The 27883-nt window shown below is 44.2% G+C and overlaps 1 protein-coding gene across 1 annotated transcript; it reads left to right on the forward strand.

The window, feature by feature from the left end:
• The first annotated feature begins 595 nt into the window (after positions 1-595).
• VSIG1 (V-set and immunoglobulin domain containing 1) lies at positions 596-27544 on the forward strand. Its single transcript, XM_082208661.1, has 9 exons — positions 596-714; positions 5582-5695; positions 8911-9071; positions 12829-12927; positions 18146-18344; positions 20130-20291; positions 22545-22664; positions 23455-23593; positions 25019-27544. The coding sequence occupies exons 1-9, from the start codon at positions 684-686 to the stop codon at positions 25209-25211; spliced, it is 1218 nt and encodes a 405-aa protein (XP_082064787.1). The 5' UTR covers positions 596-683; the 3' UTR covers positions 25212-27544.
• The last annotated feature ends 339 nt before the right edge of the window (positions 27545-27883 follow it).

A 27883-nucleotide genomic window follows, 5' to 3' on the forward strand; every position in this document is an offset into this window, starting at 1 on the left:
AGAGTGGAGCAAAGGGAAGAATCTGTGTGCCCCAATCAGTACTAGAGTTCCTGTTCCAGGCTGGCTGGAGTCCTGAGCAGAAATACTCCTGAGCAGACACACTATACCTGTTTGCCATTCTTGAGAACATAAAAAGAGCTTTGCTGAGTCAGAAAAAGCAACCTCTTTGTCACAGTGACCCATGAGAAGCCTTTGTAAAGCCCAGAGCAGAGCACGATTGCAGTTGCTCTCCAGCAGCTGCTGCACACCAGCCTTTGAATCCTGCCGCTCATCCTTGTTAGCAAACTCAAGTGATAAGCGCTGCAGCCCAAAGCAAGGCTATCTGATAAACACTGGAGCATCTGTGTGCTTGGAGGAACCATGACGTTTGCAAACTATACTCTGCCCTTGTTTCATAATCAACTTTTGCGGATGAACACTTTTAGCATGTCACAATTGTTCCATAGATATGTATTGTCAGGGTCAGTTTATTTAGTCTACAAACCATGAAATAGTTACAGTACTGCGCAAGTTATCAAGAAGAAGAAAAACACTATAGGTAAGAACAAAAAAGAGTGCAGCATCCTGTTCATTTAAGGGACAAACAGACGCTGAGTGAAATCCACAAGCCAAACTGCAGCACAACTGCACTCTTGGCTCCTGTGGTTTCTTTCCAGCCTCTGGTCCTCAGAAGCACCCCTCATATGATAGTGGAGACAGACCGTATTCATCAGGGTTAGTAACCACTGGCTATTTCTTTCTTTCTTTCTTTATTGCTGCTCTTCACCCTAGAGTCCCAGGGAGGGTTATGGCATTAAAAGCAGTCTTAAAAAATAACTTAAAACAAGTTATCCGCCATAAAGTTATCTAATCCTCTTTTAATGCCTCCCCCCTGTATTATTAGCGTTGAGTCTGCCATTAAAACTGAAAGATAATATTTATGTGGGGTATGTATTGTATTTGTTTGTTTTTGTAAGTAACTTCAAGACATTGTCGGAAGTAACAACGGAACAAGTGAATTAATTTATTAAGGTGGCTGCACACACATGCTGCAACTGGCTTGTCTGTGAAATGCCATAGGTTGAACCCAATTAAGTTCAACTCAGAACAGACCTAATTGAAATTAATGGACTGAATAGTCATGCCTAACAATTTCCATGGGCCTACTCTGATTAGAACTAGCAGTGTCTGGATGTGGATTAAGGGCCTTAGTTTTCTCCTGGGTGAGAGTGCCCATGCTTTTCTACTTCTACAGAAGGCTCACTGTATTTGCATTTAGTGTATAAATGTAGGTGACTAAGTACTGGCCTTTTCCGTTTGTTTGGTGTTGACTCATGTGTTAACATGCACTGCCTGGTACTGAAGCTAATTTTCCAGCCTATCTTGAGATAGTGTTTCCATGCCACCAGCTGCATATTCTCAAATGTATATTGCAGGCACCAGCTAATGTTCCTTGTTAATACCTTGCACTAACAGCTGGAGAAAGCCTTGGCTGGTAGAGAGTCTGTTTCAGAAAATAATGATTTGAGTCTGTTGATGACACAGCATTATATCAAGAGAGACCTAGGGTTTGGAAGGGGGGAACATATTCTATCCATTAGGCAGACCTCATAACTTCTGTTTGGCTGAGGGTTGTGAGGCAAATATCAGCTCCTTTCCAACCTTAATTCCTTCCTTCCCACCAACTCTATGAAGACCAGAAAACCAGGGTAGAGATTTTACTGCATAATCATAACCAAACCTACTCAGAGCTAGCTTCTATTGAATAGAGAGGTGTTGAATTCTGTGGAAGTTTTATTGAAAGTGAAGTTTAGACTGCAGCCTTAATGTTTGAATTCACTAAGCTGAAATCAAAAATATTACATAGAAACAAATGTATCATATTTTCATGTTTTACAGCAAATTTATGTATTCTCCTTTATAAGCATGAATGTAGACATGCTTAGATTATTGGTAAAGAAGATAATGAGCAATGATTTAACTTGGGCTGCAGCCTGCAAACTTAACAGAGAGTAAGCTTCATTGAACTCAGTGGGACTTACATAGTTATGTACAGGAGTGTGCAATTGGCGTAATATATTTTGGCACCTGAGACGAACCGCAAAATAGCATGCCCTCCAAGTGTCCCAATTTTCCAGGGACAGGAATTACAGAAACCATCTTGGTTTCTGATTTGATCCTAGAATGTCCCTGTTTTTCTTTTTCCTTCCCTCCATGTTTCAGAAAACAATTTAAAGTGGCGTGAGGGAGGGGGCGTATGTGTGTAGATACTGAAAATAAAATGCCTGCACTAAATAAAGGAAATCGTGACGCTGACATTTACTGAGAAGTAAGACTCACTGAGTTCAATAGGATTTATTCTCTGGTATGTTCCTGATCATTCTCAGTTTCCGTTGTTGGTGTTGTTCCTACTAGTAGTATATCCCACTTTTCCCCTGGCAGGGATTCAAGGCAGCTTATAGCAAAAAAATTTAATTTCATTCCCTTTGTCTGTGGAAGGTGTTGTACACGATCCATTACCTCACACATTTTTTCCTCTACAATAATCCTGTGAGGTTGGTCAGGCGGAGAGGTTTTAATTGGCTCAAGGTGACAGAGGTATATCAGAAGCTTCCTGATGTAGAATAGAATGTCCCTAGATAAATAGGGACCACTTACTGGCGGGAAGGTAAACGGCGTTTCCGTGTGCTGCGCTGGCTCGCCAGATGCAGCTTTGTCACGCTGGCCACGTGACCCGGAAGTGTCTCCGGGCAGCGCTGGCCCCCGGCCTCTTGAGTGAGATGGGCGCACAACCCCAGAGTCTGTCAAGATTGGCCCGTACGGGCAAGGGTACATTCACCTTTTTATTTTAATTGGAGAAATGTTGGAGGGTGTGAAATGGCATCTCCCCACTAGAGAGGAAGGGACGAGTGAAGCTCTACATCAGGGACAAGGGGAAGAATGAAATCCACCTTACCTGACAGCTGAATCTAAGCGGGAATCTAAGGCCATGGGGCACTCTGAATCATGCTGTTGGGCACAGACCCCAGGAGACCCCAGACGGCAGCTCCTGCCATTTCTTCCTTAGGGGTTGGAGGAGACCAGCAACATCTCCTATTCACCAAGAGGCTGTTGTAGAGGTGCAATTGGCGGCAGTGGCGGGGGCGGGGCAGCTACCAAGAAGGCACCAAATCCAGTGGCGTAGCGTGGGGGGTGCAGGGGGGGCCGGCCGCACCGGGCGCAACACCTGGGGGTTAGGGTTAGGGGGCACAAATCCACGGGTTAGGGGGCGCAAATCCACGGGTTAGGGGGCACAAATTACTTGTCTTGCCCCGGGTGCTGACGCTACGCCACTGACCAAATCCAGCCTCAAAGAAGTGTACTGCAGCTGTTGCTGCTATTGCAGCAGTGGCAGGAGCGGCAGGTGATGCATTCCTTGCAGGCCAGATCTGTTACCCCTGTGGATCCTACCATCTGAGTTATGCTACAATCATGAATGCACTAACTAGGAAGAAAGGCCCATTAAAAACAGTGGGTCTTATTTTTGAGTAAGCAACCATAGCATTACATTGAAAATGTGGTAAATCTAGTTAGATCATTTAAATCAGGAGTTGCTTCCTTATATCTAAGCTACCTAGCAGCTCAGGCAGATTTCCTAATGCTGTCTTAAGTAACTTGCCAAAGAAATGGTGAAAATACCTTATTTCTAGAGGCACTGTATAACTGCATCACAAGTGAATGTTTTAAAATTTCACTCCCCTCACACAATCTAGACTGCAAGCGTTCCCTGATTCAACTTTCATTTAAGACTTCACTGCAATGACTAAAATACAGTGCCTTTAAGAAGTATGTGGAGAAGTCTGAGGGAGAAATAAATAGTCAGAGTATCTGCATATTTTTGGCTATTTATTTCTCCCTCAGACTTCTCCATCTGACATTCCTCTCTCTCTCCCCCCCCCCCATGCCCCCATCCATTTGGGTCCTCAAACTTTCTAACTCCAGGGCCCACTTATTAGACCACAAAACAGCAGTGCAGGGGCATAGCCAGTTACAAAATGTTGGAAGATGTTTGGCATAACCAGATCTCAATTACTAGACTGGATAGGTCGTCCCCCCCCCCCATTTGTTTGTTTTTCAAGGAATAGGTATTGGTGAGACACAAAGCTCTGCTCAGACATAACTGTAAATCATGGTTTTTGTACTGCATTAGTAGCAGAGAACATCAGAACTGATGGCTAAATGCTGTCCTCTAGGCCTCTATTTCTGATCCTTGGGAATCTCTGCAGACTTTGTCCCCCCCCCCCCACTCACACCATCTTTCCCCAGACCATAAACCTCACTGGCTTTGTTTCCCACAGTGCTTGAGAATGTCTGTTCCTGGCTGGAATATGTCCTTGAAATCTAATAACGACTCTTGCTTGCCTGGTAGGGGAATAGGAGGCCAGCGTGAAAACTAGCCTACTATTCAATGGTAAAATTTGTATTTACCTCTGGTCCCCAGAAAGTTGCCCAGAAGGGGATTTGGCTTTCTGGCTGAAAAAGGTTCTGCATCTACACAACCCTTGGATTGTTGGTATTAAACAGCAATCCCTGGTTCAGGTGAAATGTCAAACTGCCGTTAACTCAAATGAAAGGCAAAAGCTCCACCTTCTGGCCATACATGAGGATGGGAGGATGCAAATTTGAGAGGATGGTAGGCTCATTCACATACTGCTAGCCCATGGTTTGGGGTTACATAAGCCAGCAGCTATATCGATCTGGGGTTCAGGGCTCTAGAAAGGGGTGGTTGTTACCATCTGGAGTAAATAAACAAGGTACCCTTGTTTTGATAGTATATGATCATAGTAGAATTATCAGCCATGTTGGCCATCTGTAATGAATAGCTTTCACCAAAAACCACCTTAATTATGTTTTCTTTGTAAAAAAAAAGAAAACCCCAGCCAAAATATATAGTATCTAAAGACTGGGAAATGAAACTCTGGGGTGGGGGGCAGAATGTATTTCCCCTGGGCCGGACTTACTGGTTTTGCACTGTCTGTTTGTGTCTTTTCAATTTTGCTCCCCCAAATTATTTTAATACATTATGGATGTTTTCCAGTGAATTTGAGACCTCTGGGGTCCAAATTAGGCAAAAGGTATAGCTCCAAACTGTATATTATGTGGGTTTGTTTTGTTTTTGTTTTTTGCTATTTTATACATAACTAAGGTTGTGTGTTTTTATCTCCCAATGAGAGCCTAGCTCATTTATTCACTCCAGATGGTCATGACCACCCTTCTTGGCCCATAGACTATTTCTTCTGTTGGAATCTGTGTAATCAGTTAGAAGCTTGCATCTCAAGTGAAACGCAACTACAATTCTGTACAGTAGCCACAGAAATGGTTTCTCATCATGAATAATGATGGTAAAATCTCGCCCTGTGTGCACTACAGAATTGTTGGGTTTATTATTAACACATATCCCAACAGCACACACCCAATGAAATGATTTCAGCTAAACAAATCATACAGCTAGCTACCCTGAGAACAGTCTTATGAATCTGATAAAGTTGAAAAACAAAAAAGTTTTATTGACTTACCAATACCTCTACCTGATAAAATGAAACTTAGAGCATGTTTTTTAAAGTCCTCAGTTGGGATTTGCTGTTTCATGCAACAGCATCGCGTCGCTTTCTCTCTGGGCCTGTGAAGACACCAGCAACCATGCTGAAGATACTTGTAATTCTAGCAGCAATCACAGGTAAGACTCATGCGATATAGCAGTTGAAATTAAACAAGAATGAAAGGGCTTATCTTTTTTGGGCTGTGGTCAACACAGGCAATATATATTTTGGGGTAGAGCTAAAGCAAAAATAATTTTTCCACAGCTTAAAGACTTCTTATACATTGATAGCTGTGTGATTTTTTTCTAAACTGTTGGAAAGTATCTCTAAAACTTGGAGATTACTAATTCAGAGGGGGTTGGAGTACGTGGGAGTAAGATCCATTTAATGCAGTGGGATTTGTGAGTAGGGACGGAGAGATCTGTCAGTTTCAGTTCTCAGTTTCTAATTTTTCTAATCTTAAATGCAGTTTTCCACATATTACAGCAATTTGACCATTACGTCAGATTTGACCACTAAGTCACATTTTACAGCAATTTGATATTTTTAAAGATGCTTGTGAAAATTCACCAGCACTTTAGTGTGAATTTATTCATTCAGTATATAGATATTTTTATATGCAGTTTTGATTAATGTACACAATTTCCACCAAACATTCCTTTATGTATATTATTTCCACCAATTTCTTCATTTTTATGCACAATTTCCTCTAATATATGCAGTTTTTGTAAGCATGTTTGGTTGGGGGAGCTGCACTGCAAAATTCAGGTATGTGTTACTTTTGAAGGATCACTGTGTTTCAGTTTGCATTTGAAAGTGTGAATTTGAAAATCCTGGCCTGCTGAACTGAATTCCTCCTCCATCCCTATTTCTGAGTTAATACACTTGGAAGACTGAACTACCTAATTACTAACCTTAAATCTGGATCCAAAGAACCTGTACTGTATGTCTCATAGAAAAATGAGTTTCAAAAGTAGTTCGTGATACGACACCAGTCAATTGTTATAAGGTGAAACATTTACACTAGGCTGGCACAAGGTCTCATGAATGCCCATGCCTTTTTAGACTTAAATATAATGCGGGTGGTGCTGTGGGTTAAACCACAGAGCCTAGGACTTGCCAATCAGAAGGTTGGCGGTTCGAATCCGCATGACGGGGTGAGCTCCCGTTGCTCGGTCCCTGCTCCTGCCAACCTAGCAGTTTGAAAGCACGTCAAAGTGTAAGTAGATAAATAGGTACCGCTCCGGCAGGAAGGTAAACGGCGTTTCCGTGCGCTGCTCTGGTTTCGCCAGAAGTGGCTTAGTCATGCTGGCCACATGACCTCGAAGCTGTACGCCAGCTCCCTTGGCCAATAAAGCAAGATGAGCGCCGCAACCCCATCTCAGAGTCGGCCATGACTGGACCTCATGGTCAGGGGTCCTTTACCTTTATACTGTGGGTTATATCCAACTAAGGCCTCATTTACACTTCTGTTTGCCATGCTGCTTTTCTCTGGGAACACCTGCAGTATTGTGCTAAATGGCAATAGGGTTTTCTGCAGACTGCCAATTTCCCACAAAAGTGTGGGTTTTCTAGGGCAAAGTGGCATGGCAAAGGCAAAACCACTCCGATCTGTGCCTGTGGAAAGTGACTGAAATAAATAAACAATATAAAATGCTTAGCCAAAATCAAGTCCCTTTCATTTGTGAACAATAAGTATTCTCCAGACCTGGAGGAATTTTATTATTTCTTCTATTTATATATGCCAGTGTTCTTTAGGTTCAGATTGGGTGGAAATCAGTTTCAAATTCCATATGGCCTTCTTGCACCTATTCTGCCAAAATGGCACCACTTCAAAACATAATAAAAATGCCCAGCAGAATACAAAGGAGAAAAATGCCCAATGTAAATCTTCTAGAAGAGTAGCTGTATTGCAGCAAAAAGAACAAAGTTCTTATAAAAAGACTAACAAACTTATTCTTGTAATGCCATAATAAAATGGTTAGTCTTTAATTGTTAGTCACAAGAAGCTTTGTTCCAACATAAAATAACTGCGGAAGACGAGTCTTGCAAACTACCAAAGCAACGGAGTTAGGAATCCGCAGCCTGATGGACTTCCTAAAGCTACCCCGAAAAGCCATGCTTTAACTTGATGGGGCAAATTTAGAAAGCGTGTTCTCCTTCATAGAGAGCGCGTGTTGCGGTTGGGGCCGCCAGGACATTCCAAAGTTGTGTGGCGGGCTAATTGATCGTTGGCCACTGATCCAATTGGGCTTCCCTTGCTGTTGGGAAGAAGTTAATGTTGCCATTTGTTGATTGACAGGCAGAAATGCTAAAACTCTTTGCACGAGGCTAGGGCTTCCTCTTTTCGCCTGTGCATCGGATTGCCCGTCCCTCCCTCCCTAGAATTAGGGTTGTTCGCTTGACCTTGCTATGCCTGTTATGGGGTCGTCTGCTCTTGAGGCAGGGGCCTGGTAGGAATTTTGTCCATCTGGCAGATTGGCTGGGCCAGTTGGTTTTTTGCCTACTGCGTAGCAAATCGTCACAACTTGTAAGGTTGCGGTTAGGCATTGGTTTATGGTTTGTTTGGTTGAGGGGCATGGATTGGCTGTGCCTGCCCCTCTAATGCTGCTGCTGCAAGGGATTCTGTTAAAGGAATTGGGGGCTAACTATTGCTTGTCCACCCTGTCAAGGGGGCTCGGGCCACTGCAAGAGCTCCTGGCTGCATTTGGGGTGGGCTGAGGGCAGGTTCCCTGCTCCGTCGCTACCCCCAAGTGTATTCCCCTTTTCTGACTTTCGCAGGTGTGCGGAATGTCAGACTGTCCCCCACGGTGGGGGCAGCTAGTTGCAACCAATGCCTAAGCAACCACTCACATGTTTGTATTTTAATAAAGTTGTGGCCAAAGTTATGCCAAAACCTTAAACTAAAATTTTGGTGTGATGTGTGAGTTATTTGGGGTGGACCTGGGGACCTCGACGCGCAAAGAGTCAAGCATTCAAAACTGAGTCAGGCCTAGCTCAGTGCATCGTTTACATTGACTGGCAGCAGCTCTCCAGGGTTTCAGACTGGGGAAACTCCCCAGCCTTTCTGGAGGTGTCAGGAGTTGAATCTAGGACTTTCTGCATGCAGAACAGGTGCCCTTCCCCTGAGCTACAGCCCTGCTCCAACCTTTCCAGAGACCAGGGCATTCTATAAAGTTGATGCCACAGCCGAAAAGCCCCTACCCACATGTAGCACTTCACTTGGCAAACCTGGATAGGACCTTTGATCATGGTGCAATGGAAGGAACATATAGGAACATATGGGAACAGTGTATTAATTCCTTGGCTTCTCACAGCCTTTGATTGACCTTCTTGGCCTTGCTTTCCACAGGACCTGTGAGCTGTGTGTTTGTGACTATGCCACAAACTGCTGTGAACACAACCGTTGGTGCGAATGTCACTCTTCTTTGCACATATAGAACGGAGATGTCTATATCTGGTTTGTTCATTCAGTGGACCTTCTACAATCACAATTCGAAGAACCGTCCAATAGTAAGAAGCTTTAAGAAATATATCTATATAGCCATGTATTTAGTTATGTATCACCTGCTACCAATACCTTTGAATGCCAATTGCTGTTTTTGATGCAGTTTTAAGTTATTCTAAGGAAGGCCCAAATATTTCTTTAAAAATCGTTTTGACCTCACAGTAGTGGAGTCATGCCCCTTACTGGGAGGGAGAATGGGCAGGGCAAGGTGACATGGAGTTCAATGTGGTGCAAACACACTGGCAGGGGCACCATATGGCTCCATTGGTGCTTTTGCACAATACAAACCTCCCAACTATCTCCCTCCCACCAGTGAGTAGCAGTAACTCTGCTGCCAGGAGGTCAGCTAAGTGCTGGCACCCTCCTGTCACTTCTGACCACCAGAGGATAAGATCAAACTGCTCTACTCAATAATTAAGTTTCCCTGGAAGTGGGTACGTCCTTGGGACAGCAGAAGGAGACATAAACTTCGAACAGGGATTAATCCTTTAACCGTCTTGAGGAAAACCCCTATTTTTCTTTATCCTGGCAGCCACAAGATGAAGGAAGCATTTCACATGCGACCAGTAGTAGCCATTGGGGTGGAATGGGGTGGGGTGGGGTGGGGATAGACATTGCTTATGTGGCCTCCCAACCTGGGTTGCTCTGGTAACCAAGAGGGAGAAGGGTGGGGCAGCAGGGAAGGTGGGGTGGTGCAGGCCCACATCACGTTGACCTTCCCTCCCTTTTCATCTCGGTTACAAGGAGCAACCTCTGTGCTAGGAAGCCAGGGTAAACAGCTCTGCCCCACCCTGCTTGCTAGCCCATGTGACACAGCAGCGAATCTTGGTTCACAGCAGGGATCTGTCATTTTACATGCCTTTTTTTTAAATTCCACCCTTAAATATACCCTTAAATAAAATACTTGAAGCTGCTCTGACTTGAGGACAGTGGCTGCAAATGTGTTGGATTGGGGAACGGTCCTGTTAGCTACTTCCCTGTATCTCACTTTACTGGCTACTGATTCTTACCACATTCTGGTTGGAATCCTGCACACACTTCCCTGGAAGTAAACCCCATTGAACTCAGAGGTGCTCATTTCTCAGAAGACAAGCCTAGGATTGTGCGGTTAGTTACCAACCAACAGAATTCCATATGCTAGTCCAAGGCAACCACTCATCTCCCTCATCCTCTCCTATGCCTTCAGGTTGTGTACTTCTATTCAAGGAGCAACAGGGTCTGTTCAATCCAATATACAACCCAATATTTTAATATGATCACCCTGTGAGCACAGCCTGATAATTTTCGCCATGGTCCACCACAGAATCAGGCCAGACACAGAAAACAATACTCTGGAAGACTTTGAATCTGTGCACAGGGACTCATGCTGTTGTGAACCAGGGGGCAGGATCTTCTGATGTCATGGGATGGAGCCCCATATACAAAACTCTGATACGCAAGGGGTCAGGAGATGGAACTACAGATGCCCATAAATATGGTGAAAAAACAGGGTAGGGGAATAGGATTGTTGTGGTGTCATTTGGTGGGATTCCTGTCTCTATTTTCCACTGGAAATAACGGAGCAACCATTATTGGGTTGGGGAGGGGAACAACCTATTTGATGCAAGATTTTCTCTTTCAAAATGCTGAGTGTGTTTTGCAATAGCATTTTAAAATAATTCTGCTATGAAATGCCAAGGCTAACATCCAAAGGTTGTAGTATGATTTAAACTTGCTCTCCTGAGGTTTAGATGGAAGGGCTTCAGCTCAGAGGTTGAGTAGGTATGTTGCATGCAGGAAGTTCCAAGTTCAATCCCAGGCAACTCCAGGGAGAGCTAGTTAAAGCAACAACCCTGTTTCAAGCCCTGAATAGCGGCTTCCAGTCAGCCTAGACAACAATGAGTTAGAATCTCCATAGAGAGCGAGAAGGTAATGAGTTAGATCAGTGGTTCCCAAAGTGGGATTGGGATTACCTGGGTGCTGGGATTACCTGGCAGGACACTAAGAGCCAAGGGGGTGATAGGAACATGGGCCCCTATGTGCACAATGATCACCTATTTATGACCAGGCTAGAACCTAGTACAAAACCACTCTCTCGCTTTGTGTTTAAATTTTACTGTTTTTATCTCTTTCAAAACTATTTACTTTGGTAATGTTTGTTTGTATTTACGCTTCTGAAATGTCACAAGTAACAAGATAGCCAATTATTGACAATAGCTACTGATTTTCTTATAAATTAGCTACTGTACATCTGTGGTAGGTGATGTTTGTATATGTTTGTTAAGTAGTTATATATAACTATTTTGCTATAATTTCCTTCACCCTTATGCTTTCATGAGTAAAAATGCCTAAAAATATTTTTCATGCAGTATTCTTTGCTGTGCATTCTTTTTCCAACTACAATATTAGATCAGCGTATATATTTATTTGTGTGTGCATCCATCACACACACACACTTGTGCCTGTAAGTTAGTTTTCCAGGGGAACTACAGCTATTAAAAAGCGTATTTTTAAAAACCCCCGAATATAGTTTATGTTGACGCTGACATCTTCAAATGGTATAGCTACAATTCAATGTTTATTGACTGTGCCATGAAAATATTTAATCAAAAAGGAATGTAATGTGAATGTATTAATTTAATTGAACAGTTAATTTGTTCTTTATGACTATTACTGCTACTGTGTTGAATTTTATTGTGTGGTTATCTTTCTTAGTGAGTCATACAAACCACTATTCTTAATAATGCTACTTGTAGGGTAGGGGCATTGTTGATGATCTTATGGAACCAGGATGGTGGTGGCCCCAAAAGTATGGGAAGTACTGAGCTAGATGGACCAACAGCCTGACTTGGCATAAGGAGCTTCATATGTTCCTCTGCAATACTATAATCCCGCTATGATGCATGACATCATACCTGTAACCTCCCTAATTTAGATGGCATATTATGAAACCTTTATTTCCAACATGATTGGTTACTTCCTTTGGGAGAAGATCCCAGGTTAAGGTAACAAGCTTCCATGTCTATCTGATGATTTAGAAATTATGAATGCCTTCATACCTGGACTTGTCCCCTCCCTCTTAATGATAATCAAACACACAGAGGAAGGGCTGTAGATCAGTAAGCAGAGCATCGGCTTTGCATTCAAAAAGTCCCAGGGTCAATCCCTAGCATTGCCAGGTAGGACTGGGAATCTCCCCTGCATGGAACCCTGGAGAGCCACGGCTAGTCAGGTGGTATACAGTGGTCTGACCATCTGACCTAGTATAAGGCAGCTTCTGATATTTCAAGAGCAGGGATGGGGAGCATCAGTCCTAAACGTTGCCTTCCACCCATCAATTCCCCTGTTCGGTGCCCTTCTTGTGTGTTTTTGCCTGGCTGGAATATGTTCTTGAACTGTAATAATGTACTTTGCTTTCCTGGATAGAGAGACAGGTGTGGGTAGGTGGTGGTCACGTGTAGAAACCTCTGGCTTTCACTGTCCAAAGGTAAACATCACACCTGTTGCTCCTCCCAGTTTTGCCTCTGGCCCCACCTATCGCTGACAAGCAGCCCCCATGAGATAATGTGGCTTTCAGGCTGAAAAATGCCCAACACTCTGGCCCTTCGAGAATGGACTCCAAAACTCCAGTCCCAGGGCTGAACCCATAAACCTGGCAAATCCCTCTTATGTCAGTATCCCTCCAACTCGTTTAGAGCTGCCTCCACTGAAAGAGTGCTCTGTGTTTTGTATGAAAACTCAAAGTCACAACTCATCTCTCAGCCCATTTCTACTCAAATGCAGCTTTCCCCGTGCCACCTTATTGATGAAAAGACCATCGATCATTGTCAAATGATGGTGTACCTAACAGATGCACGGGGAAGGTGTAGCTGGCTTAATAAGGTAAGGCAAACTTCTTCTTCTACAGCATCTCAAGTCCGTCTTTGGATCTGCACCTCTTCAAGTTCTCTCCATCACTTTCTGCTATTTGCTTCTTGCATCCACATAATCCCTGCTCTTAGTTCATCCACCCATCATCCATCACATCGTCCCCTTGGTCTTTTGCAATTGTAGCGTCTCCATACTAACACCGCTTTGTTCCAGCAGCCTGAGTCACCTCTTGCCACCGATTCTGCATGTCCATTTTAACCGCGTCCTTTTCCACTATATTTGTAACTTTTGATCTCTGTTATTAGTTTTTCTGTATTTGAATTATATTCCTAAAACTGCATGCTCCATGGCATGTTGTGTTGTTCTTAAGCTGTTCATGTTTCTCTGTGTCATGGTCCAGTTTTCTGCTCCATAACACATGAGAGGTAATATGCACGTATTTAAACTTTAGCTTTCTAAGGAAATGTTTTTATTTTTCATTATGAAACTGAGTTTTCCAATGGCTGCTCATTATAACATATTACTTTGATATCTAGCATTGTTATTTATGTTCTTCTATATCCTCTTTGCAGGTTTCTGGAGTTAGGTTTTCTCAAATATAAGCTCTAACCTTCTTCCTCACACAGTTTTAAGACACGGTGATACCCAGGATTAATCTTCATTTTATCACAGCAAGTCCTCATGTGATGGAATCAAAGTACCCCAGTTGATAATTAGTTCAGTTGGGATTTGAATATTAATGTACTTAATTCCAGAACAATCTGCAGTCAAGGACTCAGCTATCCTTTGAAATTTGGACTTCTCCAAATTTTGTGATGTGGTTCGGCAACCAAGCAATATGTACAAAAATGTGTATATTGGGGCAACTGGGTATATAAATGAATATATTAGTGAAAATGACGAACAAGCATGCATTCAGGGTAACTGCTTGCAAAAATGTGTATATTAGGAAAAATGTCATTAAAATGCTGGTGATTTCTCATGAGGATTTTTTTTTGGGGGGGGGAGGTAGGGAGTGAACTACTGCAGAAATGTAGAGAACTGAATTTAAGACTGAGAAACTGAAATTGGCAGATTTGGCAGATGCTAAAAAGGGAAATAATCCAAACTCACTTCTATATCTTTTAATCATCTAATCCAAGAGAGGCAGCCGATGTTCTGAACTGGTGCCTGGGCATGGTAGCAGACTGGTGGAGGACTAAGAAACTCAATCCAGAAATGATGGGGCACTGTTGGTGGGTGGTTAACAAAACACTGTTGGTGGTTGGGGCTTTTTGTTTTGTTTTGTTGGTGGGTGGTTCATCTGTATAATTTTGTGGTGTTCAACTTGCCATTGATGGAATTGCGCACCTCCTAAAGAGGTAGGCTCATAGCTTGGGGATGCTCTTGGATCCAGAATTGTCACTTGAGCATCAGGTGTCCTTGGTAGCAAAGAGTGTCTATTTTCAGCTTCAGGAGATTCACCAACTATGACCATGTTTGGACAGATATAACCTTGCAATAGTTATCCATGTTCTAGTAACCATGGTGGGTGTATAGGTGATGGACCATGCAACCAGGAGGACAGTAGTCCCAATGGTCCAACCAGACAGGAAGTTTAGGCAAAACAGGATCAGCACATTGGAGAAGGCTTTACGAGTGGGTTTTGTGACCATAGCTAGTGATCCTGCAGCTGAGGCAGAACATACGAGTTCTCTCAACAGTGTCCTGGTGCAAGTGCCAAATTTTATAGCCTGGGCTTCACCCCTCACCCCTGGATAGATAATTAAAAGGGCTAGTGCCTTCTTCTGTAGCTACTGGTTTCTTCTAGAATCCTGTGTCTCTCCTGTTCTTGTTAGATTATAGCTCCCATCATCCCTGACCACTGTCTATGCTGCCTGTAGCTGATAGGTCAAACAACATCTGGAGGGTCACATGTTCCCCACCCTTGTTCAAAGCCATAGTGATGTCTTCTCATGGCTTCCCTGATCCTTCAAGGAAACTGTGGAGCAATCATAATAGATAATAACAGAGGTAGCTCTTTGGGTTTCAGGGCAGGTTATGAAAACCATGGTTCTACCAGGGAAGACCAAGGAATGGATTTGTCTCCTTAGAAGTGCCATCAGTGTAGGACTCTACCGCTAAGGATTTCTGGTCTGTTTGGCTTATTGCAATTTATTATGTTTAGGGCTGCCCTTGGTCATATTACCCGCATATGTGGTATTTGTTTGTAATCTCTTGTTTATTTATATTTAATACCTTCAGCTGAAACTTAATGATGTTGTGCATTGCTGCTTTGGGGTGTATATTTATGTGCGCAAGGGATTCATAGGTAATGCATGTGCAGCTGACCCACTGGACCTGCTCCTTCTCTTTCCTGTTGCAACCTATTTGTTCATCTATCACTGGCTTGGATGGAGGGCCAGAGAGGGAGCAGTAGATGCTACTGACTGCTTGCTTGCTACTCCTCTACCTGGCATGCAGACAGTTGGTAGAAAAGATGATTGGGAGGAGTAGGTGGTAATGTCAGTGCTGAGGTAGACTTATTGTACCTGGGGGTGCCAAGGGACCTCCAAAATTTACATCAGGCATAGTGTGGATCGGGGTTGTGGACTGTGGCTACAGGAGCTGCCATGGTGAGCTCCTGAACTTTGACATTACCAGTACACTTCTCTTTGCAGGAGTGGTTGGCTGCTAGGCATGACAGCTATACCCTACCTCCATGTTGGAGGCAGCTAGTCTCTGATTACCAGTTGCTGGGTATCACCGTGTTGTAGTTAGGTTCTGTTTGTGGGCTTCCCCTGGACATCTGATTGGCCACCATGAGGACAGAGTGCTGGACTGGATGAGCCCTTGTTCTGATCAGCAGGCTCTTTTTATATTGTTTTTGTACAGAGGAAATGCATTCCGTATATCTCTCAGGAAAGAGTAGAGTTGCTGGCAGAATTAGCTGATGGTCAGATTTTGACCATGTTGAGTTCTCTGTGTAGGTGTCAAGCCTTTATATTATCTCTTTGTTGATAACTTTTCTGTGAATCTTTCTCCCAGAAATTTGGTATTGTTTTGCTTTTAAGGAATGTGTTCTCTTTTATCACTGAGAGGCAAGGTGAGGTGACCATCTCAGGAGGCAGGAGGCACAAGAGCAGCAGATCCCATTGTAGATCTTTATCTCCCCCCTCCCCTTGTTCCTGATGTAGATCTTCCCTCATACTTTCTTCCCTGACAGGGTGGTGGGACTATTTTGTGGTTCACCTCAGGTGCCAAGGTGTCTTGGGCCAGCCCTGCTGAGGGGGTCGCAAAAAAAATTCTGGCCTCAGTGCAGATCAGGAGAGAGTTTTCTGCTGGCTTCTTGAGAGGGAAAAAAATGTATCTGCATTTTAATTGTACTTGTTGTATCTTTTCTTTTTGCACTGAATGTTAATTGATCTGAGGGCCATCATAAACAATTCTTCTTCCAGGAGTTAAAACCTTTGGTTTTAGAAGAAAATAAGGCCTTTGGTGGCCAACTACCCTAAAATTATTCACATAGTTTCATTTCAGCTAGGGCTTTTCCAGATTACCCCGTTTAGTGAGCATTTGCCCTGATTGGCTTGCCCAAATCTTATGCAGAGGTAAGATTATATCTGGTCTTTCCTGAGCATTTGTTCAGAATTGTTTGTAAGTAGGTTATATGACAATGAGCATTTGTGCTGATTTGATTTTCGTTCACCCCACACATTTGAGTGCATTTCCCCATCAATTTCCAAACTGCAACACACACACTTAAAAATATTGTGAGTGTGCTAGAGTGACAAAGCTTTTTAATCTACTGTATTTTTCACCCTATAGGACGCACCGGCCCATAGGACGCACCTAATTTTTTTTTTTGGGGGGGAATAAAGGGGAAAAAATTATTTCCCCCCCAGGCGCGGGGCTGGGGGAAGCCCGAGCTTCCCCCGACCCCAGCCCCCAGAACATGCAGCTCTCCGCAAGCGTGGGAGCCCAGCGCTGGGCTCCCACGGCTTGCGGAGAGCTGTGCGAAGCTAAGCCTGGGCGCGCTGTGCCTCTGCGCTGTCCCCCGAGCTTGCGGGGCTGGTGGCAGGGAGAAGCGGGCTTCTCCCCGCTGCCAGCCTCCAAACCACGTCGGGAAACAGCGGGATGGCACGCTGCGCCTCCCCGCTGTCCCCCAAGCTTGTGGGCCTGGCAGCGAGGAGAAGCACACGTCTCCCCGCCATCAGCCTCCAAACCACGTCGGGAGACAGCGGGATGGTGTGCTGCGCCTCCCCGCTGTCCCCCGAGCTTGCGGGGCTGGCGGTGGGGCTCTCCAGGCTTCAGCAAAAGCCTGTATTCACCCCATAGGACGCACACACATTTCCCCTTCATTTTTGGAGGGGAAAAAGTGCGCCCTATAGGGTGAAAAATACAGTACTCTAAATGCTCACATCTAAAAGTTTTGGTGTGAGATTGAATCATTCCTGCAGAGTGACATTCTGGGGGCACCCTTATACCATTTTCTAGTCCCCTGTGACTTTTAAATCTTTCCATTTCACTCCTTTTAGTTGGGAAGGAGATGCAATGTTGCATATAACAGCCACAAGCAACAGCTTTCAGTTGTGTGACCCTTTTTTTGGGGGGGGGGAGATGTTCCTGATTGCAGTAACCAACAGCCCTTGGTAGTTTTAGGGTGCAGCCTGCTTTCAGTCAACGGCAGTGTCTAGATAACATTGATGATAAGCAATAGCCAATCCTGCATCCATTTGCATGAGTGTTTCTTTGAATACAATCAAGCTGATCTGTAAAGTAAATAGAATGATTTTGCTGCTGGGTGACAGAGATTGATCATTATAACTTAAACTAGTAGAAATTATTGGTCCATTTTGCTGGCAGCAGAGAGGCAGAAAACTCACTTTATTTTTCATGACGTTTTGCAAAGCAGCTATACTGATCAATGTGACACTGGCAATTGGCAACTCGATGCCAGAATTATGGAAAAGTCCTGTGTCAATGACACAGCTCAGCAACAAAAGCTCAACAACTTTTGTGTCCGGAGTTTCACTTTTTGAAATATGGCAACCCTAAAATATGTGCTGTGATCATGTGGAGCTCAAAAATATGACTCTAGTTTTACTCTGTTTACTTGAATTTACAACTGTTTCACTCTATTGAAAGATAACATAGAGATACTGGAAGCAAATATTTTTTAAAAAACAGAAAATACAAATGTCTTATTTCATTACGATGACTGTGATTGACTTTAAATTTTGTGCTACAGATTTATTATCGGCGGGGATCCTTTTCGAATTCTTATGGACAGTTTCATGGTCGCATTCGAGCCGCCACCGGACTAGGAAATGCATCAATAACCATCTTAAACATGCAGGCATCAGATTCTGGTATTTATACCTGTGAAGTTTTCAACCCTGAAAACCCAAATACCCAGGGTGAAAAAACAATGTCTGTCAGCGTACTAGGTATTTATTTATTTCTTCTTCTTCTATGTACCATCCCTGTTGATTTTGTACACTATGTTGAATTTCAGACTCAGTGTTAACAGATCCTAACTGGAAAACTCCTGATCAGGGCTCCAGCCAGTTGTTCCCTGGCATTCCAGTCCCCTGGTTTTCATATTTCTTTTCCAGCTGATATATAGCATTCTAGGTGTATAGTATGTCTAGTTTTTGTTGGACTATTTTGGAGGCAGGGGCAGGTGAGTTCATCCTATGGTTGCTCAAAGAACGATGTTTACCGGTAATTCTTTGAGTTTCTGGTTAATGCATGTGTTACTTTAAACCACAAGAGGGCACTGTTTGGATAGCAACCTAAACAGCACTTTCTTGTAATCTTTGTTTTGTGTAAGTTAACTTCACCTTTAAAAGCTGAGCCATTTTGTTTGCTGCTCTCTCCCAGCAATATGTCTGTCACATTCTCTCTCTTATCTCCACGTATTCTGTAAATAGCTCCTGCATGAGTAAAGCCTTTGAACTCCAGAAATTTTAAGTCCTTATTCCAATACAATTCATCCAAACAGCAAGGTCTGCTAACACCTTGTAGTTCTGCATACGTTGGGATTTTATCAAGCATGTTGTTACCTCTCACTTGTTTGTCAATTGCCTTGTTTTGGCTCCATGTCTGTTGTCTGCTGTAATGAACTGAAACTGAAACCTGTGGCCCTGCAGATGTTGCTGAACTACAACTCCCAGCACCCCTGCATTGGCCATGCTAGCTGGGGCTGATGGAAGCTGATTTAAAGCCTGGGGGCCACATTATTTTCTAGGCAATCTTTTGACTGCAAGAGGCACAGTCAACATGTTAGAACAACATGGTTCTAATGGGTGATCCATGGCTCTTTCACATGCATCTCCCCCCCCCCTGAATTTTTAAAACCTGCTCTGCTGACTCTTGATTGTTGCTACACTGTCAGTTTATGTGAGTCTTTTTAAGTGTTTTTACTGGGTGACTTTCATCATAAGCAGCTTTGGATATTTTTTTACAGAGAAGTGCCTTATCATTATTGTTATATATTCTTACAAAGGAACTCAGTTCTCTTGAATGCCAGCCATTATGTTAGGCAAAACAGCACCACCTAAATGGGGAAGAAATGTCAGCTGACTTGAAGGAACAAAGGTTTGCAGAAATAATATAAAAATCTTTAGTGACCCCCCCTAAAACCCCATCCTAAAAGGTGGGGGTGATAGTAGCCCCCTGAAGCAGTGGAGGGTGGTTTCTCAGGGCAAATGGGGCACTGCCCCACCAATCTCAGTCTTAGCCAATCCTTGGCATCTGTCTAACTTCTTCATTACAGCCTCTCAGTCTCAGTGTTGCTCTTGCAGAACCCATCAAGGAGGAAGATGGGGACAAAACTAGACTTAGTTGGCCCTGCCTGTCACTGGCTCTGGCTCCTCCTATTGCTTGGGCTTCCTGCCTCCTGCCCTACCAGCTCCATATATGCAAATAAATCTATATTACCGCACAAGTGCTAAAGTAGTTTTTTGGGGGAAAATGCTGTTATATGCATATATATATATTTAAAAGTCCTGTGTTTTTCTTTCGTACTGCTGAATTAATTTATTTTAATCCTAAATGTTTTGGTGATGTAAAACTTATAAAACATCTAATAAGTGATTTTATTTTATTTTAAATAAAGTTTTACTTCTCGCCGATAGTTCTAGAATAACTGGGACAGGGCGTATTTATAACGATGCCACAGATTTCAGGGAGAACTTCACTGATCTGCCTTTTCTGCTGTTGTTTTCTAGTCCCCCCCTCCAAGCCTCACTGCGGCTTTGTTCAAGATAAGGAGGCTGAAATTGGCCACGCCATCACCCTTTTCTGCTTTTCTGAAACGGGGATGCCTGATCCTATATACCTCTGGCACAGAGTATCAGGAGATTCAGCCGTACAAGTGACAGGGAACTACAGTAAGTAGTATCTGTGTATTAATTTATGTCGGCAGGACTGGCCCTCTTAACTTGGTTGTGCAGCAGTGCCTGCAAAGCAACAGCAACAGTTTCCATTGAGATCTGGCATGCATTGCAATATCTTGTGAGATTTTAGAGAGATCTCACTGGAAGCTGGTACCACTGCTGGTGCCACTTCATCACCAGTGGCAGAGCCTCTGTCCCTTCCGTCGCCTGAGGTGACTGCCTCACCCTGCCTTAGGGGTGGGCTGGCTCTGAGCATCAGAAATGGGAGAACTATAGCCTCTAGATGTCGTAGGATTTCAGCTGCCATCATTGGGTCATGCTAAGCAGGGTTGATTTGGGCTAGAGTCCAAGCACATCTGGAGGGCCACACGTTCCCCATCCCTGATTTAGGCAATATGCAAAGCCTGATGTGGTGGCTTAAAGAGGACACCTGAAAAATACTGGTGGTTGCCCGAACTCTTGAGTAGCTAGAAGCTTTGGGTCATCTGGGATGAATAAAGCAGGGTGGCGCTGTGGTTTAAACCACTGAGCCTAGGGCTTGCCAATCGGAAGGTCGGCGGTTCGAATTCCCGCGATGGGGTGAGCTCCCGTTGCTCGGTCCCAGCTCCTGCCAACCTAGCAGTTTGAAAGCACTCAGTGCAAGTAGATAAATAGGTACCACCCCAGTGGGAAACGGCATTTCCGTGTGCTGCTCTGGTTTCGCCAGAAGCAGCTTAGTCATGCTGGCCACATGACCTGGAAAAACTGTCTGCGGACAAATACCGGCTCCCTTGGCCCAGTAAAGCTAGATGAGCGCCGCAACTCCAGAGTCGTTCATGACTTGACTTAACTGTCAGTGGTCCTTTACCTTTACCTTTATTCTACACTGAAAGTAACCCTGATGATAGTCAGTGTCCAGCCTTTGCTTGAAAACCTCAGCAGAAGGACAGCTGTCACCCCTTTATGCAGAAGAGTCCCACTATTCACCTGCTTCAACAGCTAGGCACTCTTGCTTAACATTTTACCTTCCTGAAGTTGAAGCCCACAAAATATTATCCAGTGCCTCATTCACAAGGGAAAGTGCTGCTCCCTCTCTTCTAAACAACAAATCTTTAAATCCCTTTGGCAAGCATGGAAACTTCAAAAACTGCCTCTAATCAAGAGCATTCCATCCAGTCTGGTAGAGAGGGTCCTTCCTCTTATGCAATCTGTCATAGGATACTGAGTCAGTCCTGTTGGCCAGCCTAGATTAGTGCTGCCTACACTGACTGGCAGTGGGTCTCTAGGATTTCAGACAGCGGATAATTCCCTGCCCCACCTGGAGGTGCTGGGGACTGAACAAGTGCCCTTATGCATACATTGCAGGTGCTCTACCACTGAGCTATGAGACACCTTATGAGACAGCTGACATGAATAGGGTGGCCACCCACAGTTCATCCCAAAAGGAAGAAAACCAAAAAGAAGAAGAGAGGGCACCGGTTTGCATAGGATGTGCACATGCTGATTTATATGCATAGATTCAAATTTAGAAAGAATGGCTATAATATAAAAACAAAACAAAACATCTCCCTCTAGTGGGGAAAACTGTGCTGCGGTCCCTTTCATGCCTCCTCTGTCTGTTGTCCAGAAACTAACTCCCAGTGGGCCACTGCAGGGCCCCTCATGCTCTCCCTTCTTAGGGACTGGACAGCCATCCAAACAAAGCCTGCAAGCCAATCTCTTTCCCTTAAAATCACTCCCACCTGTCATCTGGAATCACTGGGTGACACCAGCGGATAGGCACAGAGGCACGCTTCAATCCTGCTGAGTCCTTCTTTGTCAGTGCATTCCCTGTGGGGGAATGCATTGGCAAATCAGACTCCTGCAGAGAGCTGTATTGAGTGGAGATCTGGTAAGCACAGAGTTCGGTACTGCATGGTGCTTCTTCAGCAACAAATTCCCTGCAGACCCTTTTCTCCCAACCCACAGCCCGTGCTGATTTTGACAGGTGGGCAGGACCACTCACCTATCAGTCACTGGATGTCATCAGGACATCAGTTGATTGACAGGCAGCTGACCCCACCTTGAACTTACTTTCATCGCTTCTTCCCTTTCCTTTGTGCATCATGCCTCTTGTGCACCTGAGGCTGTGCAGCTGAGGGCAGGGACCTTCTTATTAATGATTTTTGTAAGCTGCTCTAGCAGCCTTTTTGACTGAAGGGGGTAGGGGTGGGAATGTATAAATGTCTTAGGTAAACAAATTAAACCTCAACTTCTCTCTTGTTACAGTTCCTCAAAGTGGTCGCTTGGTAATAGGAAACCTGACAAAGTTTGAAGAAGGCTACTACCGTTGCACAGCTATTAACTCTCTTGGAAACAGCACCTGCCATATCGACCTCACTACAAAACGTAAGTTTGCTGTAGTTATGTCAACCTTTTCATTCTTTATATTTGGAATAGCTATTCAGTGAAATTCCCAAATATTAGCTGCTCCAGGATGTCTGGGGCTGACACAAGACCTGAGCTGAACAGGTGCTTTCCATGGTTTCAAGAACAACAGAACAGACACAGGAAAAGACACATTTAAAAGATGTGGTGCTACAGCCAGGGATGGCAAACTCAGGCATCTGCCAAGAATGCAAATCCCACTGACAAAAGCCTCCTGAACCTGCTGCACTGAACAGGCAGGCTTGCTGAGGGCGGGAGGGGGCCGTGGAGGGTTGCCCAGGGGCCCTCCAAAACCTTGAGCTGCCACTGGTGACACTGTTTCTCTCTGCTGAGCTGCTGAAAGAACATCAATTGCTGCTGACCTGAAAGGAAATGTGGAGTCAGAATCATTTCCAGCTTTTGTTAACCTACTCAGAACGTTCAGTTGCAAAAGAATAATAATAAAAAGGAACCATCCCAACACCAACAAAATTCCAGGCTGTGTTCCAGCTAGCTAGTCATAAACAGCAGGGAAGGTTAAATATGTTCTCCTAACCTTCCTGTTGAGGGGCCAGTGCCAGAAGGTGGTGAGGTGGGGCATCTGCTGGGGTCCCAAGATCAGCAATGGGCCTACTGCCCCAACAGCACCACCTTTCTCGCTTTGCAGGGAGCACACCTGAAGAAGGCGAGCATCGGCTTCTCAGTGTGCATTGGTTCTAATCTGTCAAGTTCATTCCATATATTAAATGAGTTGGCTTCCCTATTCTTTCAGATTCAGAAGGTGGCATTATTGTTGGAGCATTAATTGCAGCAATTCTGGCAGCTGCTCTGATTGGTGTAATTGTTTGGGTTGTAGCCACAAAGGAGAAAGAAAAGAAGAAAAAAGAGAAAGCTGCAATCAGTGAAATGCAGTAAGTTGGGCATGGGGAACCTCAGCTTTGGGGGCTCAGCTTTGCAGCTCTCCAGGTTTCTCTGTCTGGCCCTTGTGGCTCCCCACTGGCCACGCTCCATTCCCATAGGCTCCGCTCCATGCTCTTCTCCAGTTCTTTTCCCTGGCTGAAATATTTATTTGAACTGTAGTAATGGTTCCTGCTTGCAGATATGTGTACAGAAACCTGACATATTTGTGGTTGGAATGAAGCCCACTATACAAAAGTTCAAAAAGAGTCATAACAACTGCTCCACCCACTGTTATTCTGGCCCCACCCACCATGGGCACACAACTTCCCTGGAACATTGCCCATGAGGGAATGTGTCCCTCAGGCTGAAAAGGGTTCCTCACACCTGCTGTAAAAAAGGTAAAGGTAAAAGACCCCTGGACAGTTAAATCCAGTCAAAGACAACTATGGGGTTGCGGCGCTCATCTCACTTCATGACGAGGGAGCCAGCGTTTGTCCACAGACAACTTTCCTGGTCATGTGGCCAGCAGGACTAAACCGCTTCTGGTGCAACGGAACACCGTGATGGAAGCCAGAGCGCACAAAAATGCCGTTTACCTTCCCACCGCAGCAGAACCTATTTATCTACTTGCACTGGCATCTTTGGAACTGCTAGGTTTGCAGAAGATGGGACAGAACAATGGGAGCAAACTCCATGGATTCCAATCAGCGAGCCCAAGAGGCTCAGTGGTTTAGACCACAGCGCCACCCGCTGTAGTTGCTGCCTGCATGGGGTAGGTAGGGCATTGCTCTAAGTTTGCTTCAGACATGATGGGCTATATCCGCCGTCTGTCTGCTAGAACAAGGGCTCTTCTGCGAATAGACAGGTGAGTTCTAATGCTGTGCAACAGAGAAATCCAGCACAACAGCTGGGCTAGTAGAAACTTATTGTACAACAGGTTGCTGGTGACTTCATTGCACAATAAGCTTTGCAATCAGCTTTTGCATTCTGTTGCACTACAACATTCTGCTGAAGCAAAACATTTTACTTGCAGTATACACCAAGGTACTATAACTTAGCACTGTGTTGGACACAACCCTATAATTCTGTCTTCTTATAGCCATTGTAGCTGTGCAGCTTGTTGAGTTGTTATCTTCAAAACCATGAGCGATCTGAAAAATGTGATGGGGTTGGGGAATAAAGGAAAAGGGAGAACTATTCCTAGAGACACCTGTGCTTTAATTGATTTGGCTACTGCTTCTACTACTACTATTATTTATTTAATTTCTATACTGCCCTATACCCGAAGGTCTCAGGGCAGTTCACATAAAATATCAAATACATAAAATCATAACAAAACCAACAACCAAATAAAAAAAACCCCCAAAGGTACTACAACCTTCTCTGTTTTGCATGAAATTTCTGAATACTAATGCTCTTCCTTTGTTGTCTTGCAGGACTGTGGCTCATAAAGAACCACTGAATGTTGCCTACGCTGCTGTGCCCAGCCAGGAAAGTGCCCCAGTGGCAGCTGTTCCACCAAGCAAAGAATCCAATGAGACCAGTGAATACAGCACCCCAGAGGAGCCTGAGGTTGCTGCCATGCCTGAGAATGTGACACAAGAAATGGAGCGCCAACCAGTTGCCTAAATTTTCCTCACAACGTTAAGGGAACCCAACAGCAACTTGTCCAGAAACAAATTTATAAAAAGCACAACCATTTTAACCACTTCCCCCAGTGCAGCAAGGGATTCTACATGCAGGTCCCCTTTTGGATCAGGGCCTACATGCACAAAAGGCTGCTCAGCGTGTGACTCCCTTGGCTGTATATGAACATCCAGGACCCAGAACCATGCATGGCAGCTTTGTCCCCTGGCCTGGGCCTGCATGCACACTGCTGCACAGTATCTATCTCACCTCGCCACCCCCTTCTCCTCCAGCAGGTTAGCAGTACTGGTCATCTTTTCAACTGGTGTGTAGGTTTCAGAATTGGAGCACAGGTCTTTAAGGAGTTAGAGACCCCATGCTTTCAAACAGCTAAAGAAAGGCAGATACTATTCCTTTAGGACACGTATCACAGACGTTGCACCTATGCTCTTAAGGTCTTGCCTTGGTACCCACAAAACCTCTGACCTCTCCCCTTCACTGTCTTCTTGGTTATGAGGTGGTCAGGGTGGTCACCTTTCCCCCCTCCCCTTGGAAAAGTACACAGAGCTGAAGGAGGAAGTTGGAAGAGCAGCCCTCTTCTCCACTCCTTCAATCATCTCTATAGTACTTTCCAGGCTCAGATTAATTCTACTGAAGTGCCCCGAGTCTGGAGCCCATAGCACACACTTAAGAATGCAAGTGTACCCATGGCTTAAGGTTGGCAACCCCTACTTTTAAGATATATGTAAAAATCATATTTTTAAAGCACTTACAATACTGTGCCGATACATTATTCTTTCATATTTTCCTTATTAAATGGGATGAGATGTTTTAGGCTCTAAAACAACTGTAGCTCTTCAACTGCTCACAGCTTAAGTTATTACTTAGAATAACTCTATCTGCCAAACTACATTTTTCATCCTACATAATAACTGCACTTACTATGGGGATGATCAAAAGCAGCTTGCATCCAGCTCTGTCTTGCAATGGGCCTTCTCAGTCCCAACTTTCCTAAAAGCAGCTCATTGAGCCTCCTCTTCAAATCAGAGGGAACTTCAGAAACATCCTCCTATGCAGCAGCTTCTTTGAGAAAAACATCCTCATGGAAAGTTATGCATTGACAAGTATTATAATGTATACTTCTCTTGCTGTAAGAGTATATTGGACTACAGCATTTACACCCTGTGTACCCATGCATTCATGTATATTTCTTTGTTCCCATTAAAAACTGCTAAGGTTTCATTTTGTATCATAGCTCTCAACCAAATATCCTTTAGAGGAAATGCTGGAGGACAATGAGGACTTGTTTCAAGTTAAGGGTATCTAAATTTAATGTCACTGCTGAATTTGCCTGCATCAATCCCGCCCCAGTTTTATATCTACCCCGCCCCTGCCAAGTGATGATAAATAGGCAAGGTAAAGATTGCTGATATGGTTTCTAAATATTGGATAGAGTTTAACACCGTGGATCATCTAGCTTGGGCTGTCTGATAAAATTATGGTGTTCAATTTGCACCCATGTAAACTTTTGAGGGACGCGGGTGACGCTGTGGGTTAAACCACAGAGCCTAGGACTTGGCAATCAGAAGGTTGGCGGTTCGAATCCGCACGACGGGGTGAGCTCCCATTGCTCGGTCCCTGCTCCTGCCAACCTAGCAGTTCGAAAGCACGTCAAAGTGCAAGTAGATCAATAGGTACTGCTCCGGCGGGAAGGTAAACGGCATTTCCGTGTGCTGCTCTGGTTCGCCAGAAGTGGCTTTGTCATGCTGGCCACATGGCCCGGAAGCTGTACGCTGGCTCCCTCGGCCAATAAAGCAAGATGAGCGCCGCAACCCCAGAGTTGGTCATGACTGGACCTAATGGTCAGGGGTCCCTTTACCTTTTTAAAAAACTTTTAACATCTGTATCTTCACTGGGATGCTTAATAGTCAAGATGACAGGATGTCTTTTTCCTTTTATAACATGAATATAATTTTTGGATGAAGTATTTAGCTGTTTAGTTTAATTTTCCTTCTGTCTTGTACTGCAGTCTCTATACTCAAACAAATCTGTATTTTTCCTGTTATTTGCTTTTATAGAATATATTTGTTACCAATGAGTAATACACATTTGCTCTCCCACTCAACTGTGATCAGTGATGTAGGGTTACTCTTTCTATCAGGGTTGTGGGTTTGAGCCCCATGTTGGGCAAAAGATTCCTGCATTGCAGAGGGTTGGACTAGATGACCCTTGGGGTCCCTTTCCAATGCTACATGTGTAACAGGATGAGGGGTGAGAAAACTGCAGTGATTCTTTTGTTACTCCAAAACATAATAAACTTTTGTTGAAATCTACAACTCTACATTTCTTTTATAATGAAAGAAACACATCAGACAACCAAATGCCAAAGCTCCACATGCATGGGGTGGGTGTGGATGGGTTATCTCTACAAAATTACTTGAAAGTCTATTGATGCAATGCTGCTGTTCGTGATTCCAAAATACTGGGAGCAATGATGAGACCAGGGCTTATGAGAAAAAGTGATATATACAAGCTCCAGCTGCATAACTTAAAAAAGGTATAGGGAAAGGCACCCTATAACAGAACACAGGAAGCAGCCTTATGCAAGGTCAGGCTATTTATCCATTTAGCAGAGGACTTTCTACGGGAGTGGTCTCTAACTGCTCAAGCACGGG

Source organism: Podarcis vaucheri (assembly GCF_965113315.1).
Source record: "Podarcis vaucheri genome assembly, chromosome: Z".
Taxonomy (NCBI): Eukaryota; Metazoa; Chordata; class Lepidosauria; order Squamata; family Lacertidae; genus Podarcis; species Podarcis vaucheri.

Coding starts and splice junctions, on each gene's coding strand:
- VSIG1 (XM_082208661.1), top strand. CDS start 684: ATGATAGTGGAGACAGACCGTATTCATCAGG. Junction 9,072..12,828: donor ATTCGAAGAACCGTCCAATA/GTAAGAAGCTTT, acceptor ACTCAAATGCAG/CTTTCCCCGTGCCACCTTAT. Junction 20,292..22,544: donor ACAAGTGACAGGGAACTACA/GTAAGTAGTATC, acceptor CTCTTGTTACAG/TTCCTCAAAGTGGTCGCTTG.